The sequence below is a fragment of the Grus americana genome, chromosome 1, assembly GCF_028858705.1.
Source record: "Grus americana isolate bGruAme1 chromosome 1, bGruAme1.mat, whole genome shotgun sequence".
NCBI lineage: Eukaryota > Metazoa > Chordata > Aves > Gruiformes > Gruidae > Grus > Grus americana.
Window position 1 is genome coordinate 160540215 of NC_072852.1, and position 17500 is coordinate 160557714.

Below are 17500 nucleotides of genomic sequence, written 5' to 3' on the forward strand. Positions count from 1 at the left end.
TTGATTTCCGTCCCAGTTGACTGCTCAAAAATTTCCCAGATACCTTGAATTTTTTTTCTTCCGAGTCCATCAATGCTATCTTCATTGGTCAGGTGCTATCATTATCAGATCTCAATCACTCTTTGTGTATGTCCGAGTATGACCGTACTGCCGTTTCAGCACACTACAGCTATTCTTAACTTGTACTAAGGATAGGTTCCCTCGGGCCTCTGCTAGAGTTCTGCAGGCGATCATCATCATATTGTTAACCAAACCTCTTTACATAAAAGATCATGATTGGATTTATCTGCCCCAATGTAGACACGTGTAATTTAAAAGCCTACTTATGAGCTGGTGGTTTAAAGTTGTTTTCATAGTCAACAGAGAGAAACAGGCACTGTTAAGATGTGACTCAGATGTCTCCAAAGTACACACACAGCTGAATTACCCTCCCCAATTCCCTCTCTAAGCAATGGTAACATTGCAGCCATGATGGTCTACATGTACAGGCTAGAAAAGCTTGAAAGCTTGATAGAAGCAATCTACCTCTTACTGAACCAGTTGGCGCAGTTGACCCAAGTAGACCAGATTTTGGGCACACAAACTCTTCCTCAGATCTGAGAGAGAAACTGAAAACTTAAAAGTGAAATACAAACTGAAAACTAGAATTCATTTTTCTACAGGATCTCAGAAGCCATGGATATAAAAGAGAAAGTGTCTTATGATGCATTGCTACATTCTCCCTTTCCCACTACTTTCTCCTTCTTCCAGAATTGGAAATATCTGCATCTCCTTCCTCCTCAAACAATTGCAACCTCACTCACACTAACATCCCCTGTATGTCAGATGAATAAAGTACTTTTCTTCTCAGATGCTTTAACTGATGCAGAAGTAAGTGTTGTCAGCTTAGTCACTTGTCATGTGTTTACATGACACCTAGACAAGAGCAAGGTGTTGAAGCTCCCACCACAGAGGAGGTTAAGTTAATACAGTCAGTAGAATGTAGAGACGCTCACCTCGAATTAAGTCACTTACAGTCACTCAGCTGAATATTGACCATTGCCCACATGCAGATACTTCATGTTAATTTTGGGTGGGATTCAGCACATCTGTTAGCTTACGTATGGATATCTGCACCTGTCCTAAAGTTAGGACACAGACAAACAGACAATGCTGCTTTTTCATTCCCTAATCTCTGTTATTCCATTGCTTTTCCATTTCTTATTTCAGGCTATGCACTTCACAACCTATGTGCTGAGCTTCTTGAACTACGTTGCCAGCCGGTCAAGGGAAGTGATCCTTCCTCTTGTCTCAGCATCGGCAAGGCTGCACCTGGAGTACCGTGCCCAGTTCTGCCCTCCCTGGCACAGGAAAGACATGGACTTGCTGGAGCAAGTCCAGTGCAGGGCCACGAAGATGATCAAGGGACTGGAGCATCTTTCACATGAGGAGAGGCTGAGAGAAGTGGGACTGTTTGGCCTCGAGAAGAGAAGGCTCAGGGGGATTTTATCGAAGTATATAAATGCCTGAAGGAAGAGAATGAAGAGGATGGAGCCAAGCTCTGCTCAGTGGTGCCCAGTGACAGGACCAGAGGCAATGGGCACAACCTGAAACACTGGAGGTTCCCTCTGAACATCAGGAAACACTTTTTCACTGTCAGGGTAACCACAGGTTACCCAGAGAGACTGTGGAGTCTTCATCCTTGGAGATACTCAAAAGCTGCCCGGACAATGGACCTCTGCTGACTGGCAAAACAGGACCCACGCAAATGCCCTAGTGTGGTGCTCATACCTGAGCTAGAAAGCCCAGCTCATCAAGTAGGCAGAGCAAGCACAGCTCTACGCAGAGCAGCCCAGTATATCTCCAGAGCATACTCATGGGTTGTTTAACGGGATTTCTTGACGGTGTGGTCAATGACACTGGGTAATCAGCTGAAAATTATATTTTGGCGCACTGCACCACTGGCGCATACGCTTAGCCTTAGCTGAACAGCCAGTGGCAGTTCCAGCTCCAACCAGGCACACTGATTTCAAACACAAAGGCTGAAATACCAGTTGTAGTTAAAGACAAGACACCAGCAGGAAGCCTTTAAATAATCTACGTTCTTGGATTTATTTAAATTTTCTTAGTTATTTCTTCTAAAAACTATGTTTCTTGCTACTGAAAATGATAAAAATATGATCCCCTGTGATCATCTAATGTTTCAAAAAACCTAAAGACTAAGAAAAAAAAATGGAATGAGAAGGCTACAATATACTGATAAAACTATTTTAAGTCTAAAAGATACTGTTAGGGATATCCTCCTTTTGTGTCAATTTTTCAAGTCAGAAATGCACCGTGAAGTAGTCTGTTACCAGGCATCAGGGTGGAAACAAGCTCAAGATGAAAAAATATCATTGAGAGGCTTTTAAAGTGCAATTAATGCTATTGCGAGCACACTAGATTTTACTTTACAGAATAACAATATTCAAAGCAGTAACACATCATTTAATTATTTCTTATTATTGTTTTATTTAAATTTCATACTTCTAATAAGTTTTGCCTTCACTATAGCTTTTCATAATTCCAAATTTATAAGTATTAATTAAAAATGTGATTTCAGTTATTGCAAATAATTAACTTTTATCTATCCTGAACTCCAATTCAAATATGAATTTATGCTTGGCTATAAATCAACAGCATAAAAAACAATTAGTGCATAGCTTTCATGTATTTTTTTAAATTATCCAAACTCAATCCTCTTAGACTGACTCTCTTCTGTGTTGCCAAAGCACTACCACAAGACATTTAACTAGATCTAAGTAGACTTACCTGAATCACCATTTATAATTACACAATTACAAAGAATTCAAGGAATATCATACTTTGTCATTGACTAACCATCTAAATGTGGATGACTGGAGGATGTCCAGACTAACTGGAAGACGAAGGATGACGCATGGCAGGACATGAATGTGGAGGTAACTGCATACTACATTATCAGGCTCTGATCAAAGACTGTCTTCAAGAAAGTCAGCCCACATTTAATACTAATTTTAAGTAGGTAGAAGGGATGATATTTTAAGTGTGAATACTGCAATGTGGGGAAATACAAATGCTTCTGTATTCCCTTCAAAACATTTTTTTTTAAAACAACAGAAAGAATTCAGTAAGGATTGTTCAAAACCACTTAAGAAAGACGTGGAAGAGGAAGAACAAAAAATCAGTGATTCTTAGGTCTGATCAGATATTAACTACATGATGTTATTTTTAAGACAAGAACTAAAAAAATGAAAGTATGGTTTAAATATTTTGCTCCCCAGGCCAATCGCATCTTATCCTATAAATGCCGATCCTAAAGGGCAGGAATTGACTACAGAAAAAGACCTCAGCTGAACAAGTAACAAACAGAAAGGATGAATAAAATTCTTAACAAACAGAACTCAAAGCAATCCAAAGTACACTTGGGAGCATTTAACAACAGATGTCTGTAGTCTATGCAAAAACAAGTGAGCAACTTCAAAATTCAGAACGGAAATTAAAACCAAGCACTTAGCACTGTCTGAACTTTTTATCTTAACCTTAAGCCTTTAAAGTACGTGCTCTAAATTACAGATTCTCTACAGCTTTCCAATATCTAAAGCATAAAAAGCTCAACTTTTCATACAACATGAGAAAAGTAAATCACAGGGTAGTGCAGAAAGAAGGCAGAAGGCTGTTGCATTTGGCTTAGTGAAATCTGCGAAGTAAACAGGGTTTTAGAAACTTCAGCATTTGTAAGGTTAAGACAATTTCAGTTTCCAAAGGTTTGAACTGAACTGTAGACAAATTCAAGGCAGCTCACAGAAGACTTGGGGTACTCCAAATTTTGAACTTTATGCAATGCAGGTCACCTTGCAAACAAATAAACAAATTACACTAGATAAGAAGAAAGATGCTACAATGCTAAAAATCACAGGAAGGGCCTGAAAGAAACCTCATCCCTATGAAATATGGCCCCAGCTACATGGTTAGCAGAAACCCTGGCATGTGATACGTATGATGATAACATTATACTAATGAGTGGAGGGAACTGCATGTCCCAGTGGGCATCTCTCTGCTGGTACCACCTGAGCTTACTTCTTGAAGGAGGTATGCTGTAGCTATGATGAGCGAGCCTTGACATGCCCCTCAAATTTCAATCCTGCAAGAATATAGCCATGAGAAATGTAAGCTGAGAACCCAAGATATTTTAAAGGGAGGGAAAAAAAGAGAGAGGCGATGGGTTGATATGTATGTATGTGTCCAATGAAACATTCAGGTGGATACCATTTTCTAAGGTGTTTTGACTGTTTTAAAGAAAAATAGTAGGGAAACTGTTTCTGGCCTTCACTAAACTGAATGATATGCATTATATGGAAGCACTTCTGTAAACACCTACTGAAAGAATTTCTGCCTTAAAGTCAAATGGAAATAGGTTGCATGACTTTCATGAAATATCTGCATCTCTAATATGAAGTTTCCTAATTTTCTGACATAAAAAACCCCCTATCATAAGAAACAAATCTGGACTGTATGTACCAAGTATGGCATATTTCTGGCAAAACAAATCAGAAGAAACCAAATTAGTCTCATAAATTATAAAAAAAATAACATTACAGATTACTGATTAGATCAGATTTGTGTATTTGTTTACGGTCTACTTCTTAAATTCTCCCTTTTTTGTAAATGAGCATCATGCATTTAAAGAGCATGTTTTATACAACATACCAGCAACTGAAATTACCAGGCCCATACTGATGTACCAAAAGAACGATAATTGAGAGGTCTCCAGTTTCATCTGGAGAATAAAGAAGCTGCCTTTTAAGAGTGTATTCCTATGTTCATTCAGAATTAGAGACTAGGAAGATATATATATACACACCTTCTGGCAAAGACAGACACAGTAGACTTTTTGTATTCCAATAACAAAACACGTGCTGTAATCTCTGTAACTGAGAACAATCCATCGTGAAACTACAAATTGTGTAAAAATCCCGATCACCAGGCACATTACATCAATGCCTATCTGTATACGTAGACTCATACACACATGCAAAAACATTTCTGTAATTGTGGCATCACTCAAAACCACTGAAAACAAGCACTCAAGACGGTACAGTTCCCAGTTGCTCTAAACCTGCCTGGAATTCACAAGGAAGTCAAACAGCATTAGCAAGGATGAACACGGAAATCAATCTCCAGTGCCACATCTTGTATCTGTTTAGTTTAAGAGTGTTCATTACATGTTAAAATATAAACTGTGAGAATTTAAATAAACCTGAACCAGGAACATGGTGAAGAGAAAGCGGAAGCTGACAACAATTCAGAAATCATGCCAGCACCATCCATTTTAACACTCCAGACAAGCAGAAGGGCAACAAAAGCTAAATTGCGGAACAGCATCATATACAGTCATATGAGCATCTAAGTGATATTTAGAGCTAAAAATACAGACAGTGAAGTGTCTAATAAGCAATGAACTAGTGACTAAATATCACACCTAGCTGCCTTGGTGTTCATGCATTTACTCTGACTTTTTGTACGATTCATGGAAATTTGATTCAACAAAGATATAGTATGTTAGAAATTGTCAAGAGCAGTGAGAATTACAAAAATACATACATAGGTTGTTGGAATGACTTAGGATTGAGTCGACAACCTATGTATTTCTGTAATTGTACATATACATATATTATCAAGTATCTACACTTGTAGCATTAAAAGGTGCCTTTATAGTGTTTCATATCCCTCTTCAGATTATTTCATATACTGTGAAACTTTACTCCTTTATCAGGTTTTCTCAAAAGACACCAAATTATCATTTCTAACAGAGGAGAAAAAGAGACTTCTTATTCACAGAAGCGTGATGGATATGCTATGCAAAAAAATGGCTGAAATTCATAACATGAACTTCTTTCCAAATTGTAGCACTTGTTACAAAACGGTAGAATGCAGCTCTCTGCTTGCTGCAAACAAAATTGAGACTGAAAACGCATCACCATTGATGATGACTTAATTCATGCTGACTGAAGCAATATGAAAACTTCAAATGATTTTTTAAGTCTTCCTGTGACACAAAGAAAGCTCAATTTATTCTTATGGACTTATATCTATGTAAAACATACTGTCAACCTGCAATTTTAAAAAAAGGTCATTTAGGAAAAACAATCCTTAGAAAGTTGCATTATACAGCTGAATAAAACTGTACATTAAAAGGGAATTAAAATAAGAACCGCATAATATATTATGAAAAAAAATAATTTGAGCTGCTCTTTATAAGTCTGTACAAACAAATATCCATACAGTTCCTGCCACCAGGAAAGAGGGAGTTAAAATGCCTTTCCTTTTCTTTCCTTCCCTCTCTAACGAACACCTGTTCAAAAGGAAGGGCTATTAAAAGAGCCAGAAGAGTAACAGGAAAGGTAGTGTGCTTGGAGGAAGTCACAGATCCTTAGGCGGGCACAGAGGCTTGGGCCGATCTCCAGGAAAGAGAAATTCTGGTTTGCTAGTTGCACCTTTTTCATTGATATTTATGGTCAGATCAAATTGCTGAGCAGCCTATTTACTGCTCTGTTACTCCTGTTGGTTATCCTGCAAGCTCAAAGAGTATTTTGGAACAGACAATGCAAATGGTAGGAGACCAAACTACTGAGTTATAACAGCAATATGTGAAGTGTCCACGGGCATTTCACTCTGAGCTCACTGCAAATTCAAATTAGTAGGTTCTAAACAGCAAGAGCACAACTTAAGTTCTTAAGATTGCATCAACTTAATAAGGAGCTTTTTTGGAAGACGTGGCACTTTAACTGTTTGAAAAGCAAACAGTATTTTGGGTCAAGAAATCAGAGTCCGAGCTCCTAATTCCTAAGTTTGCAAAATTTTAAAAGAAGCTTATCAGTATCTAACAATCTGGAAGATTTAGTACAATCTATTTTAGCACTAAGTGCCTCAGTGCTAAGAACATCGTCATAAAGGAAAAAGATAGACCACACTGACTTAATCTGAGTGGCATGAAGAAAGTGATTTTGCACCCTTACTGCCGTTATCGTAGTGAGAAACGGCTATACTACAGATGTCCTAGGAGAACAGCAAAACATGAAAACTCCTCATAGCAAAGTTGTTAAAAGCTGCTTTTTGCAATAAAAGCTTGAGGCTTACTGAAAACTGAAAAAAACCCCACCCCAACCCCAAAACCCGATAGAAACATTTCTACCATTTCCTCAATAGTCTCATTTATAGTTGGGGGTCTAAAGCTATATCCATGGCAGTAAAATTAATTTTAGGGGGTCAGAGAGCAGTGGCACCCTGCAAATATTAACCAGCTCTTTTGTTGTCTGTCAGTTTATCACCAGCCAGCACTTTATACCTTTGGAAGTTAAAGACAGAAAACTTTCTACTTACCACCACAAATAAAACCATTACTCAGTAATTTCTGTTCTTATTGAGTCCAAATATACTGCACTGATTGTATACATAGAGTGTTTTAAGCAATGCATGATTTTTAAAACAGTAAGACTTACCAATCCACTTAAGGCTAAAATCCAGATGTAGGAACCAGAGGTTAAGAGCTGGAAGACAAGAGCAGTGATTTAAAATTTTAATTTTACAAAGCTGTTGTTGTCTAAACTACTATGTTGCAATATTATATAGGCTATGTACTTATCATGACAATGGGAGAAGTGAACTTTCACATGTGAACTGTGAAAATTCAGTTTAACATTAAAAAAAGATGTATTCCAGAAGTAGCAGAAGTAGAAAAAACCCAGGGATTCAACAGTTGTTCTCCTTCTACAGAACCATACATTTTATTTTCATATAGCATAAGTATAACAGGATGTCAGTTATAGGCTGCACAGAAAAACAAGTCTGAAAGACAGATTGAAGCAAAGGAAATGACTCAGCAGCAACAGGAGTTCCAAGTGGGGCAGTGCAAGTGAAGCTTTCACAAGCGCAGTCCTGGAGAGACTAAGCATGAGCATCAAAATTAAAGAAATAAAATTCTCATCCAGTGGCATATTTGTCGCCGTGAAATCACAGAAATAGGTCAGAGTGAAGTTTGAAAAAAAATCCTGATAAGCCAACAGGGCAGCTCATCGTTTCTAGTAAAGTATGTGATTAATCACCTGAAGAAGGTTATTACCAACTGGGAAAACAGGCTGAAAATTAGACTGATACTGGTTACTAAAATAGTTCTGCACAATACCGACTGAATCATGAGAACACCTTCCCTCTAGACTTCTGACTACGGAAAGAGTGACTTGAGGTAAGGGCAGAGTTTACAAATGAGGAGAAGGCAAATGATCTTTCCCTCAGCCTCTGCGTGACGGCAGCAACCGTTCTGTACGCAGCAGGGAAAGATCGACCGAAGATACAGTGATTAGTAACCAGAGGCGGTGTGTGTATGAAAGCAAAAGGCAAAGGACATGACAGAAAAGAGCACAGACAATATCATGGCTTTCCCAAAGACCAGAATAGTAGTGGTAGTGATGGGTTTGGAAAAGAGGAAGCAAGATTTCTGTAAGATCAAGAAAATAAGGTGCTGGAGCAGAAATCAAAGGAACCCAAAGGCTGAACAGCAAAATGGATGAATGAAACGTTCGCGTGGAGCACAAGCCAATATTCTGAAACTGACCATTCATTCTAAAATACTCTCTACCACACTTCACATAACTATGGTGCTTTCCGTTGCTAGTGCTAGAGCTATTTCTGAGTCCCTGGAATATATAAAAATGAGTACAATTTCTCATAAGTTTGCATGTCTCCTGTTTCATAATTCAGGCTGTGACATGAGTGTCCATTCATTTCTAGGCTGCTGGGGTTTTTTTTGTTGTTTTTTTTGAACAACTACTGCTTTTCTGTACCAAGTACCTATATTTTTCCATTTATATTTAACAAAATACTACATGATATTGCTGTGCTCTACGTTACACTATTTTAAATTACCTGTCACATAGTAATGCTTTATATATAGAAATAATATTCATTTACATAAAAGTGAAATTCAGCCCAAACCTTGATTATTTACCAACGGTCTTATTATGAAAAAATACTGTATTCTATAGCTTTGTTTGAGCTCTAACAGAAAAGGGGGGAAAAAACAAAATAAAAAATATAAGCAAATTAGAAAGGTTAAAGAGACATATGCCTTAGCATCAGGTTCTGTTTTCATCTATTTTCAACTAGTTCATTTTGTTGACCAAAAAAAAAAAAAAAAAAAATTGTAGAATTGTCCATTATATTTTCCTGTGCAAGACAATCAAGACAGAAGACAATGGAAGAACAGATCACTTGCCCACCACTTTAGCATGTAGAAATGCATACTAGCAACATGTTTTTCAATATTTTAGTTGATAGAACAGTCACTAGCTAAACATGTAGAATCACCCATGTGGAAGCCTCAAAATTCATAGACAAACATACAGAAATACTAACTGCTACATTAGAAATTAATTAAAAGATGAATAAGCAAGTACATACCATACCTGTAAACCCAGTATGTAGACCAGCGTCTTGTTTGTGATAGAAAAGTGGCCTAATACTTGTGTCACCTGCACTCTTGGAATGGAGGAATAAAATGGTACAAACAGCGCAAACACAGGACCCAAGCTGCGAAAAGAAAGATACAGGTGGTTAATAAGAATGATTCTAGCAACAATACTGTAAAACAATCAAAAGCAATTAATCCTAAGTACATAACAAACAAAATGTAATACCACCTTGCAAACAAAGGTCTTCCTTGGGAGCCAACTCTTAGATAACTTGCAGCATTCAGGATAACAGATTCATTAGCAAATAAGAAGAACAGGTGACAAAAAGTATCTTCTTTCCAAATGTTTAGGACCAGAGGCAGCAGAGAAGGCAACATATTTAGTGTAATAGCAGACTGTTTATATAAAATACAGCACACAAAAAGAACAGCAGTAGTCTCCTGCACAGAACAAAACCTCTTTGATTCAAATGGTAAGGATTATACCTTTCCCAAAAGATTATGGAAACTACTTCACTCATGCAATTAAACTCCTATTATTTACCCAGGCTTAAGGTTAGAGGATTGCTAACAGACTGCAGTATCCAATATGGATACAGCTGGATTTAACTTGCCTTTGCCAGCGACTTCCATGGCCATACAAATAACTAACTTGCTTTAAGGTCCTTGCCTTAAATCACAGCACATGATATTTATTAAGTTTCTAAAGCCTCACTGGAAGCAGATTCACAGAATTTAAGACTCGAGCACCTTTTATAAAGGCCAGATACCTAGATTGAACTTGTGAACGTAAACTAGTGCATTTCATCCACATACCCCCACACAAAGCCTGTGTTCCTCACCATAAAACACCCAGAAAACTAAACCACGTATTAAAAACAACAGAAGAGGCCACAGCAGAACCAGTGCCAAAGGCATGGATATGGAAGATTCTAGAAGAAAAATACTTCCTAAGATGGAGAAGGGGAAGAAAATAAAGGTCATTTCAGGTGAAGTGGTGGAGCTGTGGTGGCAGTGACCTCCAGGCAGCAAGCTGCAGGCAGCAGGCGGGGGCAGCTATCAGCAAAGTGCTTCCCCAGCTGAATCCTCGCCTGTGGTTCTGTGCTGTCTTGTGTCCGACAGGTGTAGGATGCTGCACGGGGTAATTTTTCACTGCTCGCCAGCTTATCAAAACTCTCCAGAGCTGCAGTTTCCACAGGCCTTTACGTGAAAGGGATCTTATTATACTCAGTGGGAATTCTGCAAACGGCAAAAAACAGGACCCAATGAACTTGAAGTGCTCACTCAAAAATACATTTTCCTTCCGGAGGATGTACTGATAGGAGCAACACTATGTAAAATGATGGTCTGAATATTAAAACTTACATTTCCTGAATAACTGCCAAATGCAACACCCACAGCTATGAAAAAAACCCCTTCAAATAGTATTTTTACTCATTTAACGGGCTGTGACATAAGAGCACTTTGTTATCATTTTGTTTGTTATATTTGAAGTTCAGCTTGCTGAAAAGCTTCCTCTCTGAGGACTTAAATACAGTTTTATTATAGAAACATTTTTGGTATCATTAGTTTAACACACAGTCAGATGCACTTGAACGTGTAGAGAATGCTAACTCAGAAACTACTGACAAATGTTCAATTTTGCATATAATCCTTCTTACATAAACAAAAACCACCTGTATAAACACACACAACACATTCTTAAAATAAATACAATTTTTTTAAGTTGTAGGAGTTGATAGGCACAGCTACAAGAGTGCCAGATACAAAGTGGCTTCATCAAAAGTGCTTCTGTTGTAGACAATATTCACTGAAGTAAATCAGGTTTTATAAGCGGAGAAGAAAAACAAAGAAAAAAAGATCTTTTCTCCTCTTAGAAAAGTAATTTTAAATTATTTCTTTCTACTCTTACCAAATGACCTGAGGGAGTCCCAAATTTGTGGCATGCTTTTCAGGTTTTATTCCTCCTGTGATAATAGTGACTCAGACACAGAGATTTCACATGCAAGGGTGCACTCAATCATCAGATGGGAAAGTACAAAAAGGAATTTCCCATGACTGCAATTGCATTTTAAAAAGAGATTAAAGAATGTGGAAAGGTCCTTTAAATGTTAATATGTCAACAGGGACCACAGAAAACACCAGCCCAGTTCAGGACAGTGATCCATGTAATTCGAAGTCCAGTGTCTGACACTGCTCAGTACCTGACAATCTAGAGGAGCTGGGGGAAACCTAAAAATGAACTTTTCTCCTAAAACAGTAAGCTCATAAGCACCACAGATATACACCTCCAAAGGCATCAGTTTCTGTTTTTTACACAGAGTTCACACCTAGTATCAATAGGTACTACACAAATATCCTTTCAGGTGTCTTTTTTTTAAAAAACATCAAAACTAGTGCCCTTCAAAATATTTTGTGAAACTCATTAGTGCAGGTGAAGCCACTGTGTGAAAATTTATACCGATTACTTTTAAACTTTTTCTCTCAACTTTCATTACATAATTCTGTACTTTTACTTTGAAAATTTCAATTAATATTTTGAGTTGCCTTCAGAATTTTCTATACATTACTCATGCCTTGGTTTAGAATATCTACATGGAGATGCTGCTCCTCTACAGTGTGTCTGTCAGAGAAGTTATCTACATAACAATACTAGAATGTCACTGACATAGTAAGGGACAACTAAGGGATGGCTAAGGAAAACATAAGCCCACTGCTTAACGGAAAAAGGGACCCAGTGACAAAACACGTGAAAAAAGCCAAGGTACTCAATGACTATTTTGCCTCAGTTTTCACTGGTTAGTTTTGTCCTCTGGCCTCCCAAGGTCCCTGAGCCTCCCGTGGGACTGGAGCAACATCTGCTGTGAAGGAAGACGGTCAGGAAGCTCTTGAGCCCAGCTGGTTATACAGGAGACAACGGGACCAGATGGGATGCACCTCAGGGCATCAAGGGAGATGGCCAATGTTACTCAAACACTGTGGTGATCAGGGCAGGTTCCCGATGACTGGAAAAATGCCAGCGTCTCACCCATCTTTAAGGAGGGCAAGAGGATTCAGGTAGCTGAATACTAGGAATCCTCACTTCTGTCCCTGGGAAAGTTCTAGAGTAAATCTCCTAGAAGCCATTGCCAGCCACATGACGGACAAGGCGATTGCTAATAGCCCGCATGGATTTACCAAGGGTGACTCTGGCACTGTGGACAAGGAAGGGAAAGGCAGCAAATATATGCTCTGACTTTATGATGGCCTTGGACTCACTCTCCTCTTGTGTCCTTGAAGAAAAACTGGGGAGATACAGACTGGATAAGCAGACTTGAGGGAAACTGGCTGCAGTGCTGGACTCAAAGGGTTCTGACCAGCAGTACAAAGTCCAAGCAGCAGCCAGTTACCAGCAGCTTCCCTCAGGGATCCACACTGGGGCCAACACTATTTATTGTCTTTATTAACGGCCTGGATAATGGGACAGAGTGCACTCCCAGCAAGGTGCTGAATGACATCAAATTGGAGGGAGCAGTCAATACTTTGGAGAGCAGAACTGCATTCAGATACTCCTTGACGGGCTGGAGAAATGGACTGACAGGAACCTTATGGAGTTCAACAAAAGCAACTGTGGGGTCTTCAGCCTGGGTTGGAATAACCCTGTGCAATGGTACAGATTTGCAGACAAGGAGCTGGAGAATCCTATAAGTGTTAAACAGCATTTTGCCCTTGCAGGAAAGGCCAGTCGCATACAGGGCTGCATTACCAAGAGCGTAGTCACCAGTCCAAGAAAAGCAATTGTTCAGCACTTCTGAGCCTGAACCTGAACCACTGTGTCCACTTTTGGGCTCCTTACTTCAAGAAAGGCATTGATATGCTCGAGCAAGTCCAGCTGGGGGTAATGATGGTCCAGTACCGTATCAGGTTGCCTAGAGCTAGAATCTACATCCTCAGAGATACAGCCTGGACACACAGCCCGAAGTAACCTGTTCTTTTTGGACGTGCTTGGAACCCAGGGTTGAACTAGATGACTGCCAGAGGTCCTGTCAAACCTAAGTTACTCTGTTATTCTGTAAATAATCAAAGTCTTGTTCCTGAAGCTCATAAACACTGCAGGGATTTACACAGACTCACAGATTGCTAGGGGTTGGAAGGGACCTCTGGAGAGCATCTAGTCCAACCCCCCTGCTAGAGCAGGATCACCCAGAGCAGGTTGCACAGGATTGCATCCAGGCGGGTTTAGAATATCTCCAGAGAAGGAGGCTCCACAACCTCTCTGGGCAGCCTGTTCCAGTGCTCGGTCACCCTCACAGTGAAGAAGTTTTTTCTCATGTTCAGATGGAACTTCCTGTGTTCCACTTTGTGCCCACTGCCCCTTGTCCTGTCACTGGGCACCATAGAGAAGCCCAGTGGCACCACAGAGAAGCCCCTTCCTCTACACATCCACCCTTTAGATATTTATAAGCATTATGAAGATCCCCTCTCAGTCTTCTCTTCTCCAGGCTAAACAGACCCAGCTCTCTCAGCCTTTCCTCATAAGAGAGATGCTCCCATCCCCTCATCATCTTTGTAGCCCTCCACTGGACTCTTTCCAGTAGCTCCTTGTCTGTCTTGAACTGGGGAGCCCAGAACTGGACACAATATTCCAGATGAGGCCTCACCAGGGCAGAGTAGAGGGGGAGTATAACCTCCCTTGGCCTGCTGGCCACGCTTTTCTAAATGCACCCCAGGATACCATTGGCCTTCTTGGCCATGAGGGCACATTGCTGGCTCATGGAGAGTTTGTTGTCCACCAGGACTCCCAGGTCCTTCTCTGCAGAGCTGCTTCCCAGCCAGTCAACCCCTAGCCTGTACTGGTGCTTGGGATTGTTCTTCCCTAGGTGCAGGACCCTACACTTGTCCTTACTGAATTTCATATGGTTCCTCTCTGCCCAGCTCTCTAGCCTGTCCAGATCTCGCTGAATGGCAGCACAGCCTTCTGCTGTGTCAGCCATTCCTCTCAGCTTAGTATTGTCAGTGAATTTGCTGAGGGTACACTCTGTCCCCCCTCATCCAGGTCATTGATGAACATGTTGAATAAGGCTGGGCCAAGCACTGACCCCTGGGGCACACCACTAGCTACAGGCCTCCAACTAGACTCTGCACCGCTTATCACAACCCCCTGTGCTCTGCCATTCAGCCAGTTCCCTACCCACCTCACTGACCCCTCATCCAACCCACACTTCCTTTCTGCTCCTGTATTTCACTAGACAGGTACAAACATCCATCCATGTACTGTAAATAAAAGGACTGTTTCTTAACTCTTTTAATTATGTTAATTCATTATTTGGTAACATATAGTCAGATTCAACACCTACAAGTGGAAAACCTACTCTTACTGAAGGACTACTTCAATTCTCTCTTTTCCTTTGCTTCTCTCTTTTCCTCTTATTTTTGCTTTTCCCTGCATCCCTTTTAATCTCCTTTCCTCTAGTTTCTCTCCTTTTCCCAAGACCTTTGTCCCAGCCCTTTGTTCATTACACTATGAGACTATCAGGAACATCCTTTCAAATGCCATGATTAACTTCTGCTGGAAACTTGAGATGTCTGTATGCAAAGAAGGGCCATAGACACAAATATGCACTGACTTTAAACTGAGTTTATGCCCACTTCATGTTTAGGAAGTTAAATTCAGTCATGTGGGTTAGAAAATAAAATTTTTGAACAAAACAAAAACCGCTAAAACCTGGAAGATTAAATTCTGGAGTTTGAACACTCTATATGGATATCATGTCCATCCCAAAGGCGTACTGTAATAGCAGGCTCTACACCAATTATATACTCATTTTGAAGAGCATGTTAAATTTCAACATTTCCAGTGAAAAAGAAACACAGCAGACCAGATGGGAACATTCTATAACTCTTCTATAAAACTTTTTAACATTAGTAAATATATGCACAAAATAAAAAAAAAATGGTTCTAAAATGTATGAACAAATGGGTAGAAAGCTAAACATTACTTCTGCAAAAATATCTGCTGTTGTCAATGGAAGATCTGTGGGATTAAACTTGTTATTTTATTCAGAATGACTCACTACACTTACTAACTGCAGTGCTGTATTTTTCTTCATTTAAGTTCTTCATAAAAAAACCATTAACCTGACAAATTCACAACCACATATTTTTTGCGGGACTAAAAATATCACTTTTAAAAGCAGCTGCAGATAATACAGAGCATGTAAACAGTGTGCTTGTAATTCAAGTTACTAAGTTACTTTAGTGCTCTGCATTCCTGCAGCTGCCATATTACACTTAAGGTGCCACCCTTTATTCTGAAAATGTTAGACATTCTCAATAGCATTCCTTGAAATTAGGTAACTCCCTGGAACATGACTACCCTTCATAGTTGGGATCCTCTGCCTGATGCAGCCCAGGACTCAAAGGAATCATCTATTGCACCCAACCCTTTCTCTACCACGAGCAGGACACCCCAGTGCCTGAGGCCTCTCAATACCAGCAAAAGCATTGGAGTACCTTACCCAATACTCATGTATCTAACTGCCAATATTTCATAGGAACATGGGAAGAAAGCGGAAGAAAAACCCCAAGACAAAACTTGAAGTTGTGCATCTTGAGGGGAAAAGAAAGGTTCCTCCTGCCTGTGAATATCTCAGCAGAATCACTGCAACTTTGGGTTCATTAAAATAGGAGACCGACCAACCACTTTACAATTCCCTCATGAAGACAGAAGTCAGGCACCCACCTCTCCTAAAAAAAGCTTTAGTTTTTAATGCCAAGATTATCCAACAATTTATTCCGTAAACTATTCAGCTCCATTGCAAACCAGTTTCAAGTTCCTTTCGCTTCCCATTGGGGAGCTGGATTCATTCTCTGGTTGATCCACGAACACCCTGTGTAATTCAGAAGTCATTTCTTACCTTGGGCAGTAGCTCTCTAGAATTGTAAAGCTAAATCCAGTACCGTTTGTAAACTGCTCATATAGAGTAGGGACTAAGTAAGCAGACAGAAAATAAACCATCACAGGCATCATAATATACTGGTCAAAATTTTAACTGCACTGCTTTGATGTCACCACCTCTGAAAGTAAGAAATTAGTATATTAGTTTATATGTAGTACTCCTTGCAGTCAAAAGCAAAACAGTAAGCCTTTGCACACAAAAGGTAAAACCAAACATATATCACACTTTTTGATACATGACATTTCTTGGTTTAAATGTTCAAATCCTGGGACAGTCAAACAGATATTGGAGAAGCAGCAGCTATATAAGAACAGAAAACGAATAGCTAGAAGGATAAATAGTGAGTGAAAGAACGCAACCTCTATCATTTAGCTCAAGCAATTAACATCACATTGTGCTGGGCTGGATTGGTAGCTAATACATCACACAGTGTGACTCAAAGGGTACAATCTAGTAATGTATCTTAATCAAAGGCAGGCAATATTTTGTCAGATCGGAGCAGGAAACACATATTGGCATTATTTTATAATGGTAAGGCTATTTTGAAATAAACATTTCCTTTAATATGAAGCTGTGGTACTAATGTCAGTCCTTGAGCAAAGATTACTACATGCCTGTGTATCTCAAAATTTCCCATTTCTACTACATATTTTTGCTGCTGGACAGGGAACCACATTGCAGTACTACTTTGTGTACATATGAAGCAAGTTCCCTGTGCAATTTCCCTTTAAACAGACTTTAATTCTCATTACTTCATTTAAAGAGATTCTGCTCTGTGACGAAGCTGAATAATTCAAAAATTATTCAAAAATAATTCAAAAACAAGAAAGGAAAAAATCCAGAATAAGACCAGTAAGTTCTCTCAAAGACTTTCTGAATCTGGTGTTAGAAGATAAATGCCCCACAAAACTGAGGAGCTGAAAGCCCCAGATTGAGCCTTCCAGCTCCCTGGCATCTAAGGGGAATCAAGTCATGTCTGCACTGGGAGTTCAGCACCAGAAAAATCAGCACATAGTGCCAACTAAATGCTCCGAGTAGGCACAAAAGTAGCTCATAAGGCTCTACTTCATTCTGCTATAGCAAAAACATGTCCCAT

The 17500-nt window shown here is 39.5% G+C and overlaps 1 protein-coding gene across 4 annotated transcripts in view; it reads right to left on the reverse strand.

Annotated features, from left to right (window-relative positions):
- Positions 1-17500, reverse strand: part of UBAC2 (UBA domain containing 2) — a 108342-nt gene that overhangs the window by 24168 nt on the left and 66674 nt on the right. For all 4 annotated transcript variants that reach the window (XR_008577091.1, XM_054825342.1, XM_054825331.1 and 1 more), the window contains exons 5-6: positions 9462-9585; positions 7500-7547 (exon numbers count right to left, since the gene is read on the reverse strand). Coding sequence is in view for 3 of the 4 variants with exons in the window: in XM_054825342.1 (XP_054681317.1) it covers positions 7500-7547; positions 9462-9585 (172 nt within the window). In the remaining variant the exon portion in view is untranslated. The remainder of the gene's footprint in view (positions 1-7499; positions 7548-9461; positions 9586-17500) is intronic.